General features: G+C 36.7%; 1 protein-coding gene across 2 annotated transcripts in view; it reads left to right on the forward strand.

Moving 5' to 3' along the window:
- The window catches only part of RIT2 (Ras like without CAAX 2), a 382,038-nt gene that overhangs the window by 116,156 nt on the left and 239,024 nt on the right, over positions 1 to 26,858 (forward strand). For both annotated transcript variants that reach the window (XM_047698584.1, XM_047698585.1), the window contains exon 3: positions 16,520 to 16,593. In XM_047698584.1, the coding sequence (XP_047554540.1) occupies positions 16,520 to 16,593 (74 nt within the window). The remainder of the gene's footprint in view (positions 1 to 16,519; positions 16,594 to 26,858) is intronic.

The raw sequence follows: 26,858 nt of genomic DNA on the forward strand, positions 1-26,858 counted from the left end.
TAAGCTAAGTGTATACATATTCATGAAGGGGCATGCCAAAGAGGGAGTTCAGCATAGAATTGGGTGAAAAGTCTTCTTAAGGTGATAATTCAGGTCAAGGTCATGATGGCCAGCAAGGGTCAACATCATCAGTTCTGTCTTGAGTTGGTCTGGTATTTGAGAGCTCTAAGGGTGTTAAGTTCTCCAAAGGTAACTCAAGTATATGTGCCAGGTCAGTCTGCTTTACAACCAGCATTGGGAGTTTGACCACTGATTTATTGTTCCTGTTATGACTAGATTATCTCCTGGCCTGGTAGTGGCTGTTTGCCCTTACATTCTTTTGTTCCCTTAAAATCATTATCTACTGGGGTCTGTTCTTTTGTATATCTCAGGAAGCTCTGCAAGAAATGTCCTTTGGGCAACTAGTACTGGTCACGCAGAAATCACAAGATGGCTAGGGGTCTAAAATGAATTTTATGTCAAGAAAGTTATATCTTTTTCCAGGGACCCCTAACTCTCTACTTACATTAAACAAAATCAACAGTCAGAGAACTGGAACTGGTTATTTTCTCCTTTTTTGCACTTGAGCCCAAAATATTCCTTTTTCAAAACCTTTCTTAAAAAACAAGATATAATACAAATATAGAAAAACAATGATTTATCACAAAGTAAATATCCAAATGATATCCACCTTGGTTAAGAAAGGACTTTCCAAAAATATAGTTCAGTTTGGATGTTTGTTTTTCCATTTTATATAAATGGAAACATGTCTAGCTTTTTCAAACTGGTTTCTAAGATTCAATCATGTTGTCTGCTGTAGTTGTCTAAATTTTGTATGAAAATAGTCCACTGTATGAGTGAACTAGAATTCATTTGTATATTATACCACTGCTGAAGTCTGAGTTATTTGTAGTTTAGAGATAGTATGAATAAAGCTGATTTGAATATTTTCATTCATGCTTTTTGTGCACATGTGCATATATTCCTGATGAATGCAATTGCTTATAACAGACTGCCCTAATCTGGGGAGAAAACAAATAAAAACAAAAACTGTATTTTTCCCTCTCACATTAGTGGAATGGCTTGTCTTCTGACTGATAGATATCTTCTGAAACCAGTGGGTATCTCAGGGCATATTCTTATGTTGATAAAAGAACCAAAAACATGAGCCCCACTGCGTATGAATATGTCATGCCTCAACTCACATCACATCCATTGGCATCCCATTAGCCAAAGGAAGTCACATGATCAGGCCTAAACTCCAAGAATGGGTAAGTACATTTCATCCATCCTGAGGTCATGGTAAGGGTATACAAATGCAATACCTGTACAGAGAATTGAGACCAACAAGTCCATGCAACACTTGTTACAGGTCTAAGGAGGTTTATTAGACGGCCCCCGTAATCTGTTTATGCACCCCCGTAGTAGATTAGCATTCTCCATGGCTCCCCCAGTGTACTACTTATGGTATCATCAGCTTTTTAAATCTGCTATTCTGTTGTATGAACACTTGCATCCTATACTTTTCACCTGTTTTTTTTACTGATGATTAATAAGGCTGCACGCTTTAAATTTATCAGCCATCTGAAAAGTGCTCACTTTTACATTTACTAGAATTGGAACAATTTTATTTATTTATTTATTTTTCCATTCTGGGATTTTTATTAGTGGGAAAGGGATATACTTTTGTCCCACAAACCTAGGAGAAAGGGCCCATATGAGGACATAGAACCAAAAGAAGAAAGAGAAATTAGATACTGGGAAACTTTCAATCAATCCTCCTTATCTAAAGGGAGCTATTTCCAAAAGTTTTTACATTATATGAGTTCATACATTCACATTTTCACTTAGCCATTTTGAAGTGGGTGTTTGGTCCTTTTTGACCTAACTGGTATAACCTCTATGATCTAATCTCTGCCTACTGAAAACTTACCTGGTTCTGTTGGTACTCTGTTCTCATTATTTTTCAGGTTCCTGGCCTTTTACTTCTTCAGATACAAAACATTCTTTCCCAAACCAGGATGTCAAACATGCTCTCACTCTGTCTGGAAAATCATGTGGCTGGTTCTGGCTCATGCTTTTTCTCAGGTTAAATGTCCTGAGACATTTATTGGAGAATTCTCCTCTTTTCATAGTGTCTAGGTAAATTGTTCCACTATTACATATTTTTGTCCTAATAATTTCCTCCATCATATTCTTCACAATATATAATTATACATTTGGTTTCATTTTACTTATTTGTCCCCTTCTCTACATTGAAGGACAGGAACTACAACTGCTTTTTATCAGCTGTATCCAGTCAGTGCCTGGCACATAATATATGTTCAAGAAGCAATTTTTGAAAAAAAGAAGGAGATGAACTTGCAGGACTTGGACTTGAAAATAGATAATAAATTAACTTTAAAATAGATAATAAATTAACTTTGATTAGTAAGTTTCCTAGGCCATGCTGTATTTTGTTCTGCTAGTACCAAATGGCTATGTAGATTTTTAAATGGAGATGGGCATTATAAGCCATATGGTAAGGAATCTTTTTTTTTTTTAATTAACATATAATATATTACTTGCTTCAGGGGTACAGATCTGTGACTCATCAGTCTTACACAATTCACAGCACTCACCATAGCACATACCCTCCCCAATGTCCATCACCCAGCTACCCTATCCCTCCCCCTCCTCACCCCCCCAGCAACCCTCAAATTTTTCCCCCAGAGATTGAGTCTCTTATGGTTTGTCTCCCTCCCTGGTCCCATCTTGTTTCATTTTTTCCTTCCCTACCCCCCATGACACTCCACCCTGCCTCTCAAATTCCTCGTATCAGAGAGATCACATAATTGTCTTTCTCTGATTGACTTAATTCATTTAGTATAATACCCTCTAGTTAGAACTGGAACAGTTTTAAAATTTGAAGTTGCATTTAAGAATTTTGAATTGGAGGGACGCCTGGGTGGCTCAGTTGGTTAAGCAGCTGCCTTCGGCTCAGGTCGTGATCCCAGCATCCTGGGATCGAGTCCCACATCAGGCTCCTTGCTTGGCGGGGAGCCTGCTTCTCCCTCTGCCTCTGCCTGCCATTCTGTCTGCCTGTGCTTGCTCTCTCTCCCTCTCTCTCTAGAAGAAAAAAAAAAAAAAAGAATTTTGAATTGGAAAGTTTGAGAACATTTGTAAAGCATTCTGTATTTTTTTATCCTCTTATCTCCTCAACCCCTGGTGTCACCATCAATGCCTCCTAACCCCCAAGGAAGGGAAGGAAGAGGAAGAGACTTCATACTCTTTTTGATACTTTGCCCTTTATCTAGGATACTTTTGTTTTTTTTTTTCCTTACCCTTATCAGTGAGGTAACTTCTAAGATAGCCCAAGGGTCAGCTCTCCTATGAAGTCTTTGCCTATTCACCAACCTCCAACCCAAATGGACTCAGTTATACCTCCACTGTGTCCTCCTTTAAGGACAAGGGCCATGTGTTACTGATCTTTGTATTCCTAGTAGTAGTATTCATAAATGAATAAGTGAAAATTTCTCTGCAATAGCATGCTTTTTACAAGTTGTATGATGATGGGCAAATGACATAACTTCTATGAACTTTAACTTTTTCTCTGTAACTGGAGGTGAGAATAGTTCTTCATGTGGTTATTACAAGATTTAAATGACATAATGAAAATATATATTAAGCACAATTTCAGTGCTTAATGATAAAATAAATATGATTACTTAAAAACCCCAGTGTCTTGCCCACTTATCTTTGGAGATTGCCTCTTTGAAGGATTTGTAGAAATTCTTCAAACATTCTGAGTATGAGTCTTTTGTTGATACATACACTTTATTCCACACCACGGCTTATATTTTCCTTCTCTTAATAGTGCCTTTGATAAACCAATCTGTTGTTTTAATGTACTCACAATTTTAATAAATGTATTCTAATTTGTCAGCCTTTCAATTTATAGTTAGTATTCATATTAGTTTTTAAGAAGTCTTGCCAGGGATGCCTGGGTGGTTCAGTAAGTTGGGTGTCTGACATTGGCTCAGATCATGATTCCAGGTTGCTGAGATAGAGCCCCACATGGGGCTATGTGCTTAACAGGGAGCTTATGTCTCGCTCTCCCCCAGCCTCTTCCCACTGCTCCTGCTCTCTTCTCCTCCCTCCCTACTTCCTCTTTCTCAAATATATAAAATCCTTAAAAAAAAAAAAAAAGTCTTGCCACTCCAAATGATGAAGGTATTATCCTATAGTATCTCTGAGAGGTTTTGTTTTGCATATTTACATACAAACCAACTGCAATTGATTTCTATGTATATTGTGAGATAGCAGTCAGCCTCCATTGCTCAATATATATACCTGTTGGATGATGCTATTTATTGAAAATACTTTCTTTTTCCCACTGCTTTGAAATGCCAATTCTGTCCTGTTAAAAAAAAAAAAAAAAGTGTTCATTAGTATGTGGGCTCTCATTCTGTCAGTTGATTTTTCTGTATGCTAATATCACCTTGTTTTAATTGCTGTAGATTAACAGTAAGTCTTGATATATGGTAGAGCTTATGTTCTTTTTTGAGATTGTCTCAACTATTTTTGGCCATTTGCATTTCCATATTAATTTAGAATTAGTTGGTGAATCTATCCACGTGCCCCCACCATCCAACTCTGATGTGTGTTTATAGATCAATTAGGGGAAAATTGACTTCATTAAAATATTTAAACTACCAATTCATAAACATGCATATACTTCTAGTTATTTTTCATCTTTAATTTTTCTCATAATATCTTACAACTTCCTAAGAAGACTTGCAAAACTTTTGCAAGATTTATTCTTTAAGATTTGATATTTTTGATGTTATGTTAATACCATAATTTCACTTATTCTGTTGCATGTTGATTTTTTCCTCTATTGACTTTGTTCCCAGAAAACTGATTACTAATAAGTTACTAAGTTGATTTATTCAATCTATGAATTTATCTATAGAATCTTTGAAAAGTTCTATATGCCCAAAAGCCCAAAAGATATTTTCTATGTATGGTGACATTTTCCCTTTTTTTTTTTTTTAATTTTATTTATTTATTTGACAGAAAGAGAGATCACAAGTAGGCAGAGAGGCAGGCAAAGAGAGAGGGGGAAACAGGATGCCCTGCTGAGCAGAAAGCCTGATGTGGGGCTTGATCCCAGGACCCTGAGATCATGATCTGAGCCGAAGGCAGAGGCTTAACCAACTGAGCCACCCAGGCACCCCAACATTTTTCCTTTCTAAATTTGTTTACACTGGTCACATTTTTGTCTAACTCAACAGGTGGGACTACCAACATAAAGTATTTATAATGAAAATTCTCATCTTTATTCACCCTGAGTGAATGGTTTTAGTATTTATCTATTAATCATAATGTTTGCTTTAAGTTTTGTTTAGCTACTCAGTACTAGAGATAAAGCAAGCTACTTCTATCCCTATCTTGCTAAAATGTTTTTGAGAGTTTGGAACTTTTTATACATAAGCAGATATTGATATATCTATTTTTTTGGAGATAATTATAAATTTACATGGCACTGTAAGATAGAGAGAGATTCAATGTCCCCTTACCCAGTTCCCCTCAATGGTAGTACTTCTGAAACTTAGTACAAAATCACAATCAGGATACAGACAGTCAAGATACAGAACAATTTCACGACCACAAGGATTCTTTATGTAGAGAAAACAACACCCACTTCCTCCATAATGTCTGGCAACCACTAATCTGTCATTCATATCTATAACTGTGTCATTTCATGAATATTATATAAACAGAAACATAGAATATGTAACCTTTTGGAATGGGCTGGTTTTAATTAGCATAATTCTGTGGAGATTCATCAAGGCTGTTGCATGTATCAACATTCCATTCTTTTTTAAATTGTTGAATAGTATTCCATGATATGGGTATACCACAGATTGTATAATTATTCACATGCTGAAGGATATTTGACCTGTTCCCATTTTTAGCTATTAGGAATAAAGCTACTACAAACAACTTGGGCAAAAACAAATTAGTGTGTCTTTATGAGAACCTAAGTCTTCATTTCTCTGTAATAAATGTCCAAGAATGCAATTGCTGCTTTACATATTCCAAGTGGAATATAAATAGATGTGGAATATATGTAAAAGATTTTATTTATTTTTGAGAGTATGCACACGTGTGCAAATGTTGGGGGAGGGACAGAAGGAGAAAATAGTTGGTGAGCAGGAATCCTAAGGTGGGGCTCGATCTCATGACCGATGAGATCATGACTGAGCTAAAACCAAGAGTCAAACACTTAACCAACTGAGCCACTCAGGTGCCCCAAAATGTGGAATATATTTTTTTAAATATACACTGCAAAAGTTTTTTGTTTTGTTTTGTTTTTTTTTTTTTTAGATTTTATTTATTTGAGAGAGAGAAAGAGATAGTAAGAGAGCATCAGCATGGAGGAGAAGGAGAAACAGCCCCTTCTACCCCTCACCACTGAGCAGGGAGCCTGATAAAGGGCTCGATCCCATGACCCAGAGATCATGACCTGAACTGAAGGCAGATGCTTAACTGACTGAGCCACCCAGGCAACCCTCCAAAAATTTATTAGTAATCTCATGTTTCCACATCCTTACCAGCCTTAAGTGTTGTCACTTTTTTATAAGCCATTCTGATAGGTATGTAGTAATAGCTCATTGTGATTTTATTTAAGATTTTATTTGAGAGACCAAGAGCATGAGCAAGGGGTGGGGAGTAGGTGGGGGATGGGCAGTGGGTAGGGAGAGGGAAAGGAGACTCCGTGATGAGCAGAGAGCCCGAAGCCAGGCTCTATCTAACTCTAGGATCATGAACGTGTTTTATGTGCTTATTTACCGTGTATGTATCCTATTTCATGGAATGTCTCTTCATGTCTTTTATTCTCTCTCTAAATAGATTGTTCTTGAGATTTAAGAGTTCTTTGTACCTGCTAAATAGTAGTCCTTCATCAGATGTTTGGTTTGCAAATATTTTCTCCCATTCTAGTATTTTTTTTTAAATCTTAATAGGGTTTTTTATATAAAAGTACAAAAGCTGTCTTAAAATTTTTAAGTCTAATTTATAAACTTTTCCTTTTACAGAACTTTTATGTGAAGTCTAAAATTTTGCATAGTACTGGATCATCAAGATTTTTCCTAGGTTCTTCTAAAAGTTTGGTAGTTTTATGTTGAGGCTTATGATCGATTTTTAGATTAATTGGCGTATATAGGGTGCTACTTAGCTGAAGGTTTGCTTGTTTTTGCCCATGGATATTTAATTTTTCCTACACCATTTGTTGAAAAGTCTCTTCCCTTCACTAAATTACTTTTGCACTTTTGTCAAAATGTAGTTACATTTTTGAGGGCTTATTTCTAAATTCTCCATTCTATTTTATTGAGCTATGTGTCAATACTGTGTAGTCTTGATTACTATAGCTACATAGTAAGTTGTGAATTCAGGAAAACTGATTCCTGCTACTTTCCAAAATATTTTAGCTTCTCTAGTTCCTTTTTCTTTTCATAAAAGACTTAAAAATGGTGCCCATATCCACACATACAAATAAGTTTTTGAAGATTTTGATAGAAATTGTGTTAAATTTTTACACAACTTGTGGAGAATCCACATATTTACTTGTTGAGTCTTCTAAGCATAAAAATGGTATGCCTCTGTATTTAGATTGTCTAAATTTTCTTTCATCAGTGTTACATGGCTTTTAGCATACAAGGTCTGCACATGTTTTGTTCTATTTACAGCTAAGTATTTAATTTGTCGAACAGTTCTAAATTGGTTCACTGTTAGATCGGTTATAGTCTAAATGTGTTCTGTCTTTCTAGGCTCTGCTTCATTTCTCTGGGCTTTCTTGTTTTGTCTGTACCCATTGGTGTTTCCAGGCTTCCAGCTTTTTCAGGTTCAAGTCTGTGAGGCAAAAAGGAAACCCAGAGAACTCACCACTGGGTTATTCCTTAGATCCTGAAGTTTTTAGCCAGGCTGCCTTTTCCTTTTCAACTTTCAGAGTTGTCTTAAGCTTGTTCTAGAAATAATTTTCATGATTTTATGTTGTATGTAGCAGGAAGCATAGGGAAAAGTATATCTATTTCCCCTTCCCAGAAACCAGGGTCTTGGTATAAACTAAACCTCTGCCACCAGATATTCTCATATTGTATCTGTGGGCTCCAAAAGTTCATGGAACCCTTCTGGAGGTATCCATCAATTGTGGCACTCCCACAATTGTTCTAACCATAAAAGCTAGTTATTTCTGTGAAGAGATAGTCTGTATATAAATGTATTCTATTTAAAGTCTGGGAGATGGCCATTATACAGATCATGGCCTTAGGATCATGTAGCCATCCATCATGTTGATGGGAAATAGGGGCAAGAAAGGTAGAAACGAGATGTCATTTCTTGCTAAAGGAGCTGGGGAGAGGAGAACATCTACTCTTTTCTTTCCCTCACTCCATAAGGAGAAGTGAGGTAGATACAAAGCACTTGAAATGCTCAATGTCGGTATAGCTGAATCCTTTTACCTCTCATTTCTATTTAACAGAAGACAGCCGAAGAATCCAGTTTCCCATGAACCTCTCTATCTGGCTGAAAGGAAAGATTTAGAAGGCTCTAACATTGAAAGGATGTGGACGTCCTGAAATATTTTCTGTAGATGACAGTTTTGGGAAAGAACATGGATCTTGCTACTGTCTCCTCAATCTCTTGCCAGGCTACAGGTCTAAAGAGGACTATTACCTCTTTTCAAAGACTTCTCTGTTGGCTTATCCTTGCTATGAGAAGCTGTTGTTTGGAATGGCCTCTCTCAGTAGTGGCCCTCTGCAGGTGCAAATCTCCAGGTGTCCTCTGATTCCAAAGGAAACGCTCCAGCTTGTACCACCTCAAAAGGTCTGATATAGAAAATCTACATGAGGACCCTATAGAATGCATGTGATTGTCTCCCTTGGAGTTAAACTTCCCAGAGCAGTGGCATTGGACATTTCCCTGGGAGCAGCAGGAAAATGCTAATTGGTATGAACTATCCCACTAGAATCTGCTTCTATGTCTGTAGGGAAGATTTCAGTTGCTGTGTAACTCCAGTATCCTCACAGCACCCTTACCCCTCACAGATGTCCTTGGCTCAGTCCTCAATTTTATAGCATGAGAAAAAAAAAATCTAAATTCTGCCTTATAATTCCCATGAATTTCCAGGACTTAGTTTCTAATGACACCTCTATCTTCAGCTTTTCTTGCCATGGTAGGAAAATGTGTTCTCATTCATTTTGAAGCTTTTCTGAAGCTAAACTCAGCCAGTTTTCAGAACCTTTTTCAAATCCAGCAGGCATATACACCTTTAATAGATTTCACTGAATATTTACTTTCAAGAGGAGGCGTTGTGTTACAGTCCATGCAATTCCCTGCCTGTCTTGGCCTCTTACCAGGCCTCCCCCTTGCAAACCCTGTTTTCTATCTGCTTCTTTGGAGGACTGACCTTAGCTCAACTTCAGCTGGGTGTCTTCTGCCTTTCTAAATAAGCACATTTCAAACACTTCTGTTAACACTCATTACAATACAGTGCAATTGCCTGTTTATGTATTCTCCCAAGATTTCAAACTGTATGGATAGAAATCAATTGTCTTTGTCAACATGGTAGATCCTGGGCCTATCAGCATGTGAAACACAGATTATATACTTAAGCACATATTGATACATTAGATTTGTATCAATACTGATACAGCCATGATTTCCCTTTCTGTTCAAGAGAGAGTTTGCAGTGCACTTTGTTCCAAGATATTTCTGCTTTATACACATATAAACACCCAATTAGGATGATTTAAGAAATTCTTTGAGAAAGTTATAAATGATATGAATCTGATCCTTTATATTATTTAAAGAATTGGGTTGATGATTAATATTTTAGTGATATATATTACTTCAGAGTCACAGAAGCATTTCTTTAGTGTGCCATTTAAATGTTTTATAATACATTTAAAGTTTTCAAGTAAACCATAGTATCCTAAGATTTTTTTTTAAAAAGTCCTCAAGTGAAAATTCAACAATAACCTAATGTTTCTTTCTCAGTTACATATTGTGGCTTTAAATGATCCCAATTTCATATTTACAACAACATATTTTAAAGATATTTAAATATATTCTGTAAAGGAATTTTTTGTATCGATTATTCAGAACATCATAAGGCTTTTTAATTATGAGCATTTATTTTTGAGGAAGATTATTGTAAATCTGTCCTAACAAATCCTCTGACTTACTTGTTGGAGGGAGAAACATTCTTGCACGGGTAAATACAAATGGCCAAAGTAGAAGTGGTTTAGCTTTAATATGATTTTATGGTTAACTTGAAGCAATATTTTTTTAAAGTTATTACATAATATGCCTTGAGTTTGAATTATCCATCCTTCCTTCCTTCTACCATTTTATAGTCCACTTTAGTTGATCTTTCTAGAACTCCTATGCAATGACTAGCATGTTCTATTAACTCCATCTTACAAGTAAGATTAAGTGGTTGGCCCCTTGTAACACCAACATTTACTGATGGATGTGAGACTTTAATACAGCTCTTTGGTGATTTCCTCCTGTAAAATTCTGGAGAAGGAAGTGAAGAAGACCTAAAAGAAGCCACGATCTCAAACACCAGTGTTTTCAAACGAATTTTTAGAGTAGCATTTTAAGGTGGAATTTTAGAGATGCCTCTAAGAATCTAGCTCCCTTGTGCTTTCCAGTGCAGACAACATAGCAGGCAGTTGCTACTATTTTTGCCCGATAAGGCTTTGTATACATTGGCCTCTTGCTTTGGAAGATAAATGAGCTCACTCCAGGGTTGCATCTATAGGCGGATGATTGAAATTCAGGGAGGTGTTTATATGTATTCAAAAGAGTATTTTTGACACTGCATTTCTACATGGGAGGTCTCAAAGGGAGTGGATGGATGGAAACAGGAGGGAAGATTGTTTATTGGAAGGAAATGAAAGGGATTAGTTTCTATGGAGGCCAGGGAGGTGACCTAGATTCACAACACTGGAATGTGTACTGTGATAGACACATCTTAAAAGAGAGAAAGAAATCTTGATAGAAGGCCTGGCTTAATTTCCAGCCAATTCACATCAAGTCTCTTTGAAGGGGTTTTCTAATCCCAGGAGAAGCTTTTATTTGATATATGTTTCATGTGCTGGGTTTATCTAGGGCCCAGATAATCACAAAGAGCAGTTCTCCTCTGGATTACTCAGCATGCTCCTGGCCTCAGCAGGCTCCTTTTGGGGCCTTTGAGTTAAATAAACAAACATGAAATCTGAAAGACTCACATGTGATTCTCTGGTCATAGCGTCCTTTTCACAGTAACTATTCTTATTTCCCTATGAAATGGAAAAACAACCCCATGCATTTAAAAAAAAAAAATCCACCAGATAACTCTTGTGTAAGAGGAAGATCAGTGAAAGTACAAAGAGCAGTGGAATGGAAAATAGATTGTGTGGTTGCACATATAGTGAACAGTGTTACAGGATGGATGGTAGTTGCTCACACCAGATTGACCATCCTCCTAGTTAGACTTCTCACAATTTTATTTCTGGAGCACAGTCATAAGGAATGAATTTCCTAGAAAGGGGCAGGCTGTATGCCCTATAAGTTTTTTAAATCTTTTTTTAAATTTAATTTTTTTTCAGTGTTCCAGCGTTCATTGTTTATGCACCACACCCAGTGCTCCATGCAATACGTGCCCTCCATAATACTCACCACCAGGCTCACCCAACCCACTACCCCCTCCCCTCCAAAACCCTCAGTTTGTCTCTGAGTCCACAGGTTCTCATGGTTTGTCTCCCCCTCCGATTTCCTCCCACTCACTTCTCTCCATCTCCCAATGTCTTCTGTATTATTCTTTATGCTCCACAAGTTAAGTGAAATTGACTCTCTCTGCCTGACTTATTTCACTCAGCATAATCTCTTCCAGTCCCATCCATGTTGATACAGAAGTTGGGTATTCATCCTTTCTAATGGAGGCATAATACTCCATTGTATATATATATGGACCATATCTTCTTTATCCATTCGTTTGTTGAAGGGCATCTTGGTTCTTTCCACAGTTTGGTGACTGTGGCCATTGCTGCTATGAACACTGGGGTACAGATGGCCCTTCTTTTCACTGCATCTATATCTTTGGGGTAAATACTCAGTAGTGCATTGCAGAGTCATAGGGTAGCTCTATTTTTAATTTCTTAAGGAATCTCCACACTGTTTTCCAAAGTGGCTGCACGAACCTGCATTCCCACCAACAGTGCAAGAGGGTTCCCCTTTCTCTACATCCTCTCCAATACTTGTTGTTTACTGTCTTGTTGATTTTGGCCATTCTAACTGGTGTAAGGTGGTATCTCAACGTGGTTTTGATTTGAATCTCCCTGATGGCTAATGATAAGGAACATTTTTTTATGTGTCTGTTAGCCATTTGTATGTCTTCTTTGGAGAAGCATTTGTTCCTGTCTTCTGCCCTTTTTTGGCGTGATTATCTGTTTTGTGTGCATTGAGTTTGAGGAGTTCTTTATAGATCTTAGATATCAACCCTTTGTCTGTACTGTCATTTGCGAATATCTTCTCCCATTCCCTGGGTTGCCTCTTTGTTTTGTTGACTATTTCCTTTGCTGTCAGAAGCTTTTGATCTTGATGAAGTCCCAAAAGTTCATTTTCACTTTTGTTTCCTTTGCCTTTGAAGACCTATCTTGAAAGAAGTTGTGGCTGATGTCGAAGAGGTTACTGCCTATGTTCTCCTCTAGGATTTTGATAGATTCCTGCCTCACATTGTGGTCTTTTATCCATTTTGAGTTTATCTTTGTGTATGCTGTAATAGAATGGCCAAGTTTCATTCTTCTACACATAGCTGTCCAATTTTCCCAGCATGATTTATTGAAGAGACTGTCGTTTTTCCACTGTATATTTTTTCCTGCTTTGTCAGAGATTATTTGACCATAGAGTTGAGGGTTCTTCTTAACATCTCATTGCATGCTTGTGTGTCTTCCACTGTGATTGTTTAAGTTCTTGGGAGTAGAGACCATGATGGCATGTGTGTGTGTGTGTGTGGGTCTATCTTCATATCTCTAGCAGCTAGTGAAAATCTAATTTGGGGGAGGTGCTCAATACTGTGTATTTAAAAAGCACCTCCTTTGTTGACCATTACTAGTTTGTAAACCAAAAGTTTCTGAAAATAACTCATTTGTGATTCACAATCAACAGTATGAATAAGTATTGAAATGGTGCCAAAATTCAACGCTGTTCTAAATGCTTTTAGTAGTAGTTCAGTTTGCTCTTTACTTACAATATAAATGGCAGATAAGAGAGAAGCTATAGCCAGATTCTAGAAGTTTGAATTTCAGGCTCAGGAGGTCCAACCATGTTTCCAATTACGATTGGAAAAAATGAGGGAAGACTTGGATATAATGAAATAAGACTCTGAGATCTCTCCCCAGAGCTTCAGACCAAGGTACTCACTGTTTCCACTTCCATGATACAGACATGGCAAAGTCCTTTCTAAGCTGCATTTGTGGTGGTCCTCCTTTCCTCCCTCTTTGAGTAAACATCCTAGCTATCTGCCCACCTTCAAGTGCCAGAAATTGGAGAGCTACTCTTGCATCATCCTTCTTCCTTGTTCTCTATATATTACTAAGTGCTACAGGTTCAACCTCCTAAATACCTTGCAAATCTGCCAGCTCTTTTTCCACCCTAGTGCCATTGTTATAATATAGACCCGCCATCTTTTCTCACCTAGATTACTGAAATAAATGTAATCTTTCTAGTTTCCCATGTTAAAATCTATTCGCCACATTTCAGCCCCACTGAGAATCCCAAAATCCATATCTGATAATGATGTTATGATAGAGTCCAAATTTCTTAAAAACAAAAACCATACGTACAGCATTATAAAACATATTCTATACACAATGCACTATGCTGGATACATTTCACACATTGTCTTCTTGAATCCTCTGAAGACTCCATAAGTTACATACAAATATTATCATAATTTTCAAATGAGTAATATGCATTTTAGAGAGACCAAATGATTTTCTCCTCCTAAAATCAGACAGCTGGTATTGGTAGGGCCAGGATTTAACCCCCAGCAGTATGGGGGCGGGGGGGGGGGGGACTAAACCCAAAGCAAATAGAAAGATGGAAATACTAAAGATTAGAAGAAAAGTAAATAGAGAATAGAGGGAAAAGAGGAAAATGATACTATGTTACTTCAAAAAGTTGAACAAAATTGACAAACCTTTAGTTAGACTGACTAAGAAAGAAATATCAAATAAGATATTGGGGGCATCAGTACCAACCTTACAAAAATGAAGGATAACAAGAGAATTATATGCAGAAGAATGAATTTATATCCTTACCAAACAATATATTAAAAAATACGCAACTGGGGCACTTGGGTGGCTCAGTCGGTTAAGCGTCTGCCTTCAGCTCAGGTCATGACCCCAGGGTCCTGGGATGGAGTTCCATATTGCTCTCCTTGCTCAGTGGGGAGCCCGTTTCTCCCTTTGCCTGCCACTGCCCCTGCTTGTGTTCTCTTGGTATGCTTGCTCTCTATCTCTTTCTCTGAAAAATAAGTGAAATCTTTAAAATAAATAAATAAAATAAACAACAGATGACTCATTGAACACTACGTCTGAAACTAATGATGGCTATGTTGGCTAATTTAACTTCTATGGGAGGGAGACAAACCATAAGTGACTCTTAATCTCACAAAACAAACTGAGGGTTGGTGGGGGGAGGGGGTTGGGAGAGGGGGGTGGGGTTATGGATATTGGGGAGGGTATGTGCTATGGTGAGTGCTGTGAAGTGTGTAAACCTGGCGATTCGCAGACCTGTACCCCTGGGGATAAAAATATATGTTTATAAAGCTGTAAAAAAAAAAAAAAGAAAAAGAAAAAAGAAAGGATGAATACCCAAGTTTTGTAGCAACATGGACGGACTGGAAGAGATTATGCTGAGTGAAATAAGTCAAGCAGAGAGAGTCAATTATCATATGGTTTCACTTATTTGTGGAGCATAACAAATAGCATGGAGGACAAGGGGAGATGGAGAGGAGAAGGGAGTTGAGGGAAATTGGAAGGGGAGGTGAACCATGAGAGACTATGGACTCTGAAAAACGATCTGAGAATTTTGAAGGGGTGGGGGGTGGGAGGTTGGGGGCACCAGGTGGTGGGTATTGTAGAGGGCACGGATTGCATGGAGCACTGGGTGTGGTGCAAAAATAATGAATACTGTTATGCTGAAAAAATAAAAAAATTAAAATAAAAAAAAACAATTTTAAAAAGAGAAAGCTGCTAAATAAAATAAACTGAAAATGGATCAATGACTTAAAGGCAACGGCTAAAATTATAAAACTCTTAGAAGAAAACAGAGCATTAAATATTCATGACCTTGAATTTAGAATACATCCTTAGGACACTAAAAACATGAACAAAAAAAGAAACTATACTCCATAAAAATTAACTTTCATGCACCAAGTGCCATTATTAAAGTTAAAAAGCCTACAGAATACGAAAAAATATTTAAAATCCTTCCTGGTAAATGTTTAGAATCCAGAATATATAAATTTGTACAGGTAAAGAAGTACAAAAACATATTAAAACTTTATAGTTTTTGGTATACAATTCTTTACCTTCTTGGTTAAGTTTATTCCTAAGTGTTTGATTCCTTTTGATGCTACTATAGGTGAAAACATTTTCTTTTATTTTAAATTGTTTATCATTGGGTGCCTGGGTGGCTCAGTGGGTTAAGCCTCTGCCTTCAGCTCAGGTCATGATCTCAGGATCCTCAGATCGAGTCCGGCATTGGGCTCTCTGCTCAGAGGGGAGCCTGCTTCCTTTTCTCTCTCTCTCTGCCTGCCTCTCTGCCTACTTGTGATCTCTCTCTCTGTCAAATAAATAAATAAAATCTTAAAAAAAAAATTATTTATCATCAGTGTATGGAAAGACTCCTGACTTCAGTGTGTTTGATTTTTGTATCCTGTAACTGCTGAATATTTTAGAAGTTCTAACAGCAACCCCACTGCACTCCCACTCCATGCAATCGTTAGAGCTTTCTATTTATAGATCATGTTAGTTATCTCTTCTCTTCCAGTTTGGATGATTTTTATTTATTTTTCTTGCCTTGTTGTTCTGGATAGGACTTTAGTACTGCATTAAATAAAAGTTAAAGCAGATCTTTAACTTGTCCCTGATCTTAGAGTAAAAGCTTTCAGTCTTTCATTGACTATGATGTTGAAATGTAAATTTGAAGTGCAAGATGAAAAAAAGAACTGATGAATTTGTTTCAAGATTTGTTCTGTAGGTAATATGACCAATGTTCCTCAAATCATAATATTCTCCTGATGAAGGAGAAATAAACCTGACTTTAAGCAGAAACACTCTCCATTCTTTTCCTGGGTTATAACCTTCTTACTTGGTGTATTCGACTACAATATCTTGTTCTCTTACTTAACCTATTTAGAAATTCTTGGTTATGAAATCTAAAAATGGATTATGCCTCTTCAGTTGAATATATCTGAATGTAAACTCTGTCTTGTGTTTTTCAGAAGATGCTTATAAGACCCAGGTTAGGATTGATGATGAGCCAGCTTATTTGGACATTTTGGACACTGCTGGTCAGGTAGGTAATTTTCTTAGATCTCTCCAGTTTCTGAGGCCAATTTAGGCTTTAATCTCAAATACATTAACCACAAAGAAGAGTTTAATAATTCAAACAGGACAAGAAGAAATTTGCAACAGATGAGAAATTAAATAAGAAAAGAATTGGCAGGAAAATGTAACTTATTGCCAACTAGAATATTTTAACATTCCTTTAATTTTTTTAAATATAAAAACTTAAGTGTAGATATAATATTGTCATCTAAGATTATAAAATTAACAGAGTAGTTTATTCTTCCTCAGATGTGTGCAAAATGTGTCTTGGACCCTAATCTGGTGATAGCTTTTATATAAAAACTTTAGCGACATAAAAAAGGAAGGTTTACTTAACATATATATACTCATGGAACCAATGGTAAAGATAGTTAGGTGGAATGGGTGACATAACCAAGATGTAGTATTATCTAGTACATTAACTTACAAATGTGTAGATAAGAACAAGGAGGAGGAAAGCATTGTTGGTGTATATAAAAATATAGGACTAAAATACTATGTGGCATTTATAAGTAAAATGGACAAAAGGAATCAGAGTAAAAACCTTTAAAAGCCTTGGTATATTTGGGAAGAGGATGGAGATTTTATTTCATTTCATACTTTAAATATAATCATCTTGAAATATAAACATATCAAGTGCCAGGCATAAAACTCCTCTTTATTGTAAACCTAAAACTGTTCTTTTAAAAAAATTTCTTAGAAATATAACTTAAAAACTAGCAGAGGGTAAAGGGGAAATATAAAAATAATGATTTTGAAGTTGAAAAGAAAAAAGAAATTGGAAACATAATAAATATAAGCCTATCAGGAATCAAAATAAATGGAAATGGATATGGTATTTCTCCCAAAATAGTCACGTAAATCATTGGCATTGTATTGAATAAAAGAACAAAACTAACCTGTACTACTTTGGTTTAGAAGAGACCTAAAAGTACAGAAAGTTGACAAATCAGAGAATGATTAGAAAAAAAAAATAGTAAAAAGGTAACCAAACCTAAAGTGGGTATATATGTATTAAAATCAGGCAAAGTAGATTTTATTGCAAAAAGCATTATTAAGGTATAAAAATGTCAGTTTGCAATAGAAAAAAAATCAAAGATAAATATTGGTCTATAAAATTCAAGAAAAATATATAAATCTAAAGAGCATAAATCCAAAAGCCTGTATAATGAGAAACTCTAATGCACCTCTGTCAGGTTTGAGAACACATTTATCTTAAACAGAATGCTGCAGTCAGTATGTGAGGCAGTGTTCTTTTCACATAGGTTCTTATCCTTTTTATTGATTTTTTTTATCTAATCACAAAAAAATGTGGTCTATAGGAGATTGATTATTTGCTATATATAATTTTACTTTGTGGCTTGGGATATAAAAAAATTTTTTTAGAAAATGTTTAAGCTAATGGCTACTTCTCCAGGATGGGGAGAAATACAAAGTCGACTTCAACTACATACGTGATGATTCATGTTTCATAAAGTTCTGATTCAAGAAAGGAGAATGTTAACAGTCGAAAACCTAGGTCATAGATGCACAGATCTTCATTACATTGTTTTCCATTTGTACTTAAAGAATGTATATATTGAAATGTTTATGATGTCATCTATTTGATGTACCTATGTTTTTAAAAAAACTGCATTAACTGGCATATATATAAGCCACTGGGCATACATGGTTTCTTTCTATATTTATGAAATATTAAGGTTATTTGAAATCCATATATTGATAAATTCATTTGTTTCAAGGGACATTTGGATAATGGGCTTATGGTGGTGGAGAAGGGCTGAAGCCATTGGGGCTATTTAGAATGGAGAAATTATTTCAGTTACTTAAAAGAGCTATGTTATCCAAGGGAAAATATACTTCTTTTCAGGGGAACTTTTAAACCTAATTGGAAGAAGATTGAGTAGGTTACATTTCACTCAATAAAAGAAGATATTTGCAACAACTGAAATACTAAAACCAAAAAGTCATCTAGAATTATGCTTTGGTAGAAAGTGAAATCCTTTGTATTTCTATCATGAAGTCTACAAGTATGTATGAGCACTTACCTGGCCACATTGGGTATTAATGTAATCATGGATAGCTGGATGTTTCTCCTTCCCATTGGTATAGGCTTGGCCATGTCACTGTTCAGGTCAATAAAATATAGGCAGATGATTCAGCCTGCTAGTTCTGAGTCAAAGTCTTTTAAGAGGCACTGCTATGCACAAAGATGAGGCAGGTAACCCTTGGTCCCAGGAGGAGGGATACACATGGAACAGACCTAAACCCAAATCAAAGACTAGAACAAAGTCCTGCAAACTCATTGCCTAAAGTACATCTGCTCTAACCACCGTACAGACTGGTGAAGTAGAAAAACCATGAATACTAGTAGCTTCAGGCTCCTAAATTTGAGTAGCTTTGTCATGCAGCATTATCATGACAATAGCTGACCAATGCGATATATTAAAGGAGCATTCATTAGTTCAGTATGCCTAAAGATGGACAATATTACCTATTTTTAGATAAAGTGGTAAGTGATGAGAGAGAAACCCACATAAACTGAAGTGCTTTCTAACTCTGAGATCCTATGCTCTGGAAACAATGAAAAACTTGTAAATAAACAATTTGAAAAACTATTGCATGTATATACCCTTATTTTTCTGAGCTAGCTTCAGTTGTAGCCAAACATAGTCAGGAATGCATCAGGCTCAAAAGATGGTGACTTGTTGGTTTCCAAACAGTCTCTCACATGCAAGAGATAATCTATACAGTTGAGTTATTAAGACTTATGTCACAGTAGGGCACAGTAGCGAACACCACTGAAACACATTGAATAATACCATTTTGTTTTCTTCTGTAACTACTCCTGTTCAACATTTGTTGAAACTTATTATCCTTACAACTAATCCAGGAAGTAGAAAAGATATTTTTGCCACCTAGAATTTGAGTAAAATGGAATGCAAAGAAATTACCGCTTGGAGGCAATACTGGAAGTAGGGCCAATTACTGAAGTGTTTGTGCTATGCACAAAACCTTGCAGTGCTACAATAATCCCATGGAAGAATTGTTGGCTATCACCAACTGCCATGTTGGAAAAGACTTTTACCTTAACCATTCTTCCAGTGTTGAAATTTTCTTTTCAATGCTCAATGTTCCTACCAAATGCTCATTAAGACGGTGTTTGACCACTTCAATTGAATTAGGTACTCTGCTTCTAGAAATGGACAAATAGAGCTCTTAGGGAATTTAAGTTATTTTTACGGATGTTCTTACAATGAGATTAAATTTTCCTCTTTATAGTTTCTATTGGTCACAGATTCCTTGAAAATAACTCTATTACTCATTTCATAAATAGAAAATTTAAGTTTTATAGAGGTTAAATGATTGAACTAAAACAACAGCAAGCTATTGAGCCAGCTATTACCATAGTCTATCTATACTCTTATTCAAGCTTTTTCTTACTTTGTTTCTAATCCCTTAGTATATATGACATACTATCCTAAATAAAGAAAATGCAGTTAGTTGATTTCAGCTCAGGGGGGAGTCTGCTTGAGAGTCTCACTCTCCCTCTGCCCCTCCCCCACTTGTGTGCTCTGTCTCCCCCACCCCTTTCAAAGAAGTAAATCTTTAAAAGCAGAATGGAATAAAATTGGGTCTCTGTTCTTAAAATTCTTGAGATTTGGGGCACTAGGAGAATACTAAATGTGCAGCAAATTGTGATAAGCAGTATAGCAGAGATACAGATATTTTGGTAGTGGGTTATCTCAGATGCCTGAATTATTTTTTGTTCTGACCTAAATACAAAAAAGTCATTCAAAAACAGAAGAAGAGCTTAAAAATATTCTCACATGGATTTAAGTGAAACAAAATAAGTTCAGGTTTAATTATAAATGTATTGAATCATCCTTATTATAAATAATAAAACTAATCTCCTCCAAACACTTCAAACTTTATTTTTTTGGTGTGCTAATATATCCAGTCACTGCAACTTCCTAGACCTATGCATTCTCCCAATACCTGGCTACCTCCTATATTAATATATTCTGAAGCAATAGGGAATGTCATTGTAACCTTGTATTTGGTTTAACCCCTAACCAACTCTGTAGTCAGCCAACCTGGCATTAAGGAAGTCTAGAGACTTCTGCTGTCCTTCTAATATCCCCCCTTGTGTCCTCTTCCTCACTGCTGCTGACTCATAGGCAAGCCTAACAAACAAATGTTATTTTATAGAGAAGGAGGAAGTTGGGAGGGGGTGTTTTGAATGAAAGTCCTTTGTTAAAAGCCAACAGTTCAGGGTGATGATAGTTTCTCATTGGCTGAGTTGCAAGGGTAGTCCATTTCTTATAGATTCAATGTATATATTTTCTTGCTGAGGTCTTTGTTAATTCTGTCCTGCTGATACTCAGTTCTTCCTATAACTGATACTGAGTGGTATGGGCCACCCTCTAGCCTCCCAACTCTACTTAAGTGAGATTTCTCTGATAATTTTCACATCCCTCCACCCCCAGCCCTGCCACTTTTGATCAAGATCTTTCTCTGGAACCATCACTGATCAAAATTCAGGTTTTCTACCACATTAGTGGTATTATCCCTCAGTGCCAGAATGGACCTTTTTGGTTGTCATGTTCTACATAAGAAGGTAAATGCAAAAGCAGTTGGAAACCACTTATGACCATGTTTAGATGACAAGGGAGGTGAGGAGGAAAAACGTTCAGGTACTTCCCATCCATAGTCCATATTTATTAAGATCATAAACATTGAAGATCACTTTATTGGGTACGTCATTTTTACAAAAGTTTGACAGGTATCAAAATAGAAAACTTAAAGTAATTAAACAGAACAAAAGTAATAAAACAATTCCAAATTGTCTGAAGGTTCTAACCTGGGATCCTAGATCAGAAAGTACCCAACTGAAAATATTTATTGGCACTTACTCCAATTTAGGGGAGAAAAGTTCTTATGGAGGAAAGCCTGGAGTCATGTTTGCCTCCTGGAAGTCCCAGATTAAAGCAGGCACTGAAAGCAAAATAGTAAATACTGCAAGAGTTCACTGAAAGAATTAACCAAGTGCATTTGGAAAGACGGAATGTAGGTACAAATATGAAGCAATACCTGATGAACTAATTTCAAAAATAGCAAACATTCAAGGATATAATAAATTAGTATCTCAAAAAATGTTGGAAACAATTAACCAATAATACAGCCTATACATTTGCAAATTTGGATAACAATCCAGTCAGATAATAGTTCAGATGAAAGACTGTGAATTCTGGCCCTTCTAACCCTTCTAACCCTTCAGAAAAAGCAAGTGGAAAATTGTCACAGGGTCATGATGTGGATTCTGATTCCCCCTTTTTCAAGGATTTGGGAAATGTGAAGAAGGGCAGTTTCTTTCCACAAAAAAGAAGCAAACAGTAAGGAAAAGGCAGACAGACCTGGTTTGGACATGTTGGGGAAGCTTTCTCATCAGATGCTGTCTGCTGCTTCAATTCTGGGAAATTTTTACTTTCACCAGATGGTGTGTAGGTCTGGTCAGAGTTTGGTGCTTTCTTTAGATGGGTCACAAGAATCCAAGAGTCTATTCCTTGGAGTTTGGTAGCACAAGGATCAGTTAGCAATACATGATAAGGGCCCTTCTTGTGAGGTTCAAAAGAATCCTTCATGGAGGTGTCTTTTCAATAGACAAGATCTCCAGGTTGCAAGGTGTGATGTTTAAAGTCTTAAAGTCTACACTGAGAAAAGATTTCTCGGGTAAAGGGTGGTGGGTTATTCTTACAGAAGCAATTAGACCTTTACAATGTTTAAGTATATTTGTATTAACTGTGTGTCAAAAGAATTGGGGGTCAAGTACATTGGACATCTTGGAATTATCTCAAAGGGTGAGAGTCTGAGTTTCAGAGTGAATCTGAGATTTAGAAGGACCAATGACAATGATTTTGGCCAGGGTATTTAGGGAGGTCTACAGATTTTACAAGTTGAGTCTTGGTAGTGCCATTAGTATATTTGACTCTGAACATTGAGGACAATATGTACAATGAAACTGTTGTCAAACCAGCCAAACAACACAGCATTGTCAAGGCACATGACCAGTAAAATGGGTTCCCTAATCACTGTAGAGTTTAAGAGGAATTCCCCAGGTAGGATTCATCTTTTCTAAAAGAATTTTAGCCACCGAAGAAGCAGTGGCCTGTCTACAAGGGAGAATTACAGTCCAGTTGGAGGGGGAAAACACAAGCCATTACTAAAGCATATTTATAACAATGAGATAGGGGAAACTGTATGAAACCCATTTGTGTGAACAGGATTTCCTTGATTATAATTTAAACAGATGTGACAAGTGAGGTAGGGGTTTCTTGTTTCCTTATTAATATTTTCCCACCAATATTGGTTCAAGAATGTTATTGTCAGTAAGCTAATGGTTTAATGCCAAAGGTATAGTGGTAAATAGTGAGAATTTTAGAATTTCTCATAGGGCCAAATTGTTAGATTCAGACCAGAGTTCTCTCTCTTTTTATTGAATGAACAATTACTAGATTGCCAATACTGTTAGTCCTTCTCTGGGGCCAATTGTTGGGTATCTCTTGTCAGTTTTTCCAAGTTATCCATTTGGGAGAACATCCTTTTGAACCACAACAGAGGTTTGGCTATTAGTTTCCTAGAGTGCATGGTTTTGGTGGAAATAACAGTGAGATGGTTTCTTTTGGTCTCTCTCTAGCGAGTTGAGTCTGGAATGCCCAGAACACTTAATAGCCAGAGCAGCCAGCAAAAGTACGACACCTAGTAAATTTTGGATAAAGGAGCCGTCTTTAATTTTATCCACCCTCTAGATAAGAAAATGCTAATGTTTCCTAGCATTCTAAAGTCATGAACTATCCCAAAGGCATAGTGACTATAAGTATAAATATTTACAGTTTTACCCTTGGTGAAAATACAAGGGTGGTTAAATGGCATCCCATGATTATTTCTTCAGTGAACTTAACTAAAAAGGTAGTGTCAGGAATGGCTCTGAGGTGGGGGGAATAGCCCTGTGTGACAATATTCTGTGGGTTAATGATGGTCTGTATATTTTTGGGTGAGTACTCCAAAATATTCCTTTTCTTCACATACAAAGAGGAAAAGGGACAGTTGATAATTAAGATGTCTGAGGGAGCTTTATTAGTCTTTTCTTTGAAGTCCCAAAAGCTGTCTTCCTGATCTTTCCATATCCTAGAATCAAGTATGTCATTTCTTTCCATACAGCAGACAGAGGTTGAGCCATAAGAGAGAAGCCTGCAATCCAATTTTGACAGCAAGCCCTCCAAGAAAACCTCATTAACTTGCACTTAGTTTTAGGTTTGGGGAAGTTCAGGATGCAATGAAGTCAGTCTGGGTCCGAATGTAGTCCTTGCTCTGAGTCAGGCAGCTTAAGCATTGAACATGAGTTTGAGCAAACTAATTTTTTTTCAGGAACTTGTGTCTCTTTAAGGCCAAAAGTTTTAATAGGTAGATGCTGCCTTTCTTTGAAGAGGTTTCAGAAGGACAGTAGAGAGAATCAAATTATCTATTTACTATAACAAATAGAGCCTGCAGAAAACTCAATATCCTCCAAATCTGCTTTTAGGGTTTGTGAAAAAGAGACTGTGAACCCCTGGGACATTACTGTCCAGGTGTATTTCCATTCCTCCTAAGTGAAAGTAAAAAGATACCAGTTATCTTTATCAACTAAAATACTAAAATGCATTGTATAAATCAGTTATGTGAAAATTTTACTTTCAGTGGAAATGGATTCTGATAGCAAATGGGCATTAGGAACAACAGGGTGTCAAGGGATAACAAGGTCATTTGTTTCTCAGAGGTCCTGGGCAAACCTCCATCCTTGGCTGCTGGGTTTTCTCACAAGTAAGAGTGATATTGCAGCCACTAGTGTAGGACATAATGAAGTCCTGAGCCTTGCAATTTTCTATCATGGGGTTGATGCCTTGAAGGGTTTCTTTACTTATAGGTTATTAATTCTGGGAAGAGGTTTTGAGGTGTCTATTTGAATCTTGATGGAAGGCATAGTATGGATTCTGTCAATGCCAATTAAAAATCTTGCCCATATCAAGGATGGTAGCTGATCCAATAAGGACAAATGATCAGTATCCCCAGACTCCACTATAATGCTGTCAGACTAAGCAAGTAAAAGATGTTGAAATTTCATTTAATTCACCCAGTTGGCTATTTTGATTACTATTGTCAAATTGTAGAATTATTTTTCCTTTTGAGAGAGAAGAATTCTGGCATATTTTTCTAAGAAATCTTTACCCCCTAAATGAATAGGGGCAGAGGAACTAAGGGCAAAGGGATAAAAAAAATTCCCCAAAATGGTCATTGATGTTCTACTTTGGTTGGGTTGGTTCATTTAGTTGGAAATGCCTATCAGGGGCCACCTGGGTGGCTCAGTCAGTTAAGCATCCAACTCTTGGTTTAGGCTCAGGTCATGATCTCATGGTCATGGTTGTGGGATCAAGCCCCACATCAGGCTCCATGCTTAGTGGAGAGTCTGCTTGAGATTCTTTCTCCCTCTCCCTCTGCCCTTCCCCCTGTTCTCTCTTGTGTGCATGCTCTCTCCCTCTCTAGTAAATAAATCTTCTAAAAAGTGCAAATCAGAAGGAGATTATAATATTTAAACAACAATCTTGCTAGGGTCCCAGAATGGAGGTGGGTTTTTCTCTAGAGGGGGAAAAAAAATCCTAAACATCATAGTTTCAACAGGAATAGCCCACTTTCAAAGGAATTGAACCAAAGGCCAGTACAATTCCAACAGAAATAGTTCAGTCCCAAATAGGAATCAAACCAAAGGCATAAGGAGCATTCTCAGAAAGGGTAAAGCCTTGAAGCAGATGCTGAGGAAAGCCTGGAGAGTTCAAAATGCACAGAGCTGAGCTCAAAGAAAGCAGTGAGCTCAATAGGCTCTGTGGGTACCAAGACCTGTTTGCTAACTATCTTTAGTTATTGGGGGTCATCTCTGGATCCTACTTCTGATCATTAAATAATGTTAACCTTCCAAATAAAAAAATAAATAAAATTAAAATAAAAACAAAGACGTATTTTACCACTGGAAATGAGTTTACTCAAGAATAGCAGAGAATTGCAAGTCAGAACATGCAGTTATGGCAAAACCATTGACAAGTCCAACAAAGGAGAGGAATGTTACTTTTTATGGAGAAGGATGAAGCTGAGAGGGGTTGTTTTGAATGCAAGTTTACTGGTGAAAAGCAAGAGTTTAGGGTGATGATGGTTTGTCACTGGCCGAGTTGCAGAGGTAGTTGATTTCTTATAGAAGATTCAGTGTACATCTTCCTCTGTTAAAGCCTGTAATTGATGATTCTTTCCTGTTGATTCTTCTGTTGGGGTCTAGAATAGACAATTCTTCCTGTAATTGACATTGGTGATATGGCTCCTCCTTCTAGCTTCCTGACTGCACTTTAGTGGGGTTTCTCTTTATTAATTTTTAAATAAACTATCATAACTCCAGAAATAAGGCTTTATCTTAAGGGGTTACCATAGTAGTCAGAAATACATGAAGAAAAAGCAAAAGAAATATTTTAAAATACATGAAAACATAGAGATTAAAGTAAAAACTGATATTATCAGTACTAGCATTAAGTGAATGAGCAAAGGTCAATCCCGTTTTAAATATAAATGAGTGTATGCTCACAACCAGACTTATGTCCTGAATTAATACAGCTTGATCATAGATTTTGGTTTTGGGAAAACAGGCCCAAGTCATGGTAATTGACTGTGTTGGGTCTGAGACACTTGAAAACAATTCACTTCTAGTATTATTATAAATGGAAAAGCCATGAACCCTAATTTTCCAAGGACCTTCCTAGTTGGTAGCTGGTATAGATGAATCGGTTGCTTGTTAATTGTTTTTTAGCATTGTCTTTCTCTCAAAAATGCTGTTTGGATGATAATTTATATATTCATCCAAACTATGAACCATTAGCTTCCTTTTCTAATGAAATAGCTCTAAAAGGTGATGACAAAACCACTTGTTGGAGAGGTAGGTAGAGGGATGGGGGAAATTGGGGACAGGGAATTAAAGAGTGTACTTATCATGGTGGAAAAAAAAAAAAGAAACAAAACAACAACCTACTTGTGATGTCAGTATGCAAGCCAGGAAAGCAAACCCCTATGCAAATAAGACCATAAACCAGAAACAAAACATGACTTGTAATAGCCAAACCAAATGTTAAAACAAACAAACACACAAACAAACAAAAAACA

This window comes from Lutra lutra, chromosome 12 (genome assembly GCF_902655055.1).
Source record: "Lutra lutra chromosome 12, mLutLut1.2, whole genome shotgun sequence".
Taxonomy (NCBI): domain Eukaryota; kingdom Metazoa; phylum Chordata; class Mammalia; order Carnivora; family Mustelidae; genus Lutra; species Lutra lutra.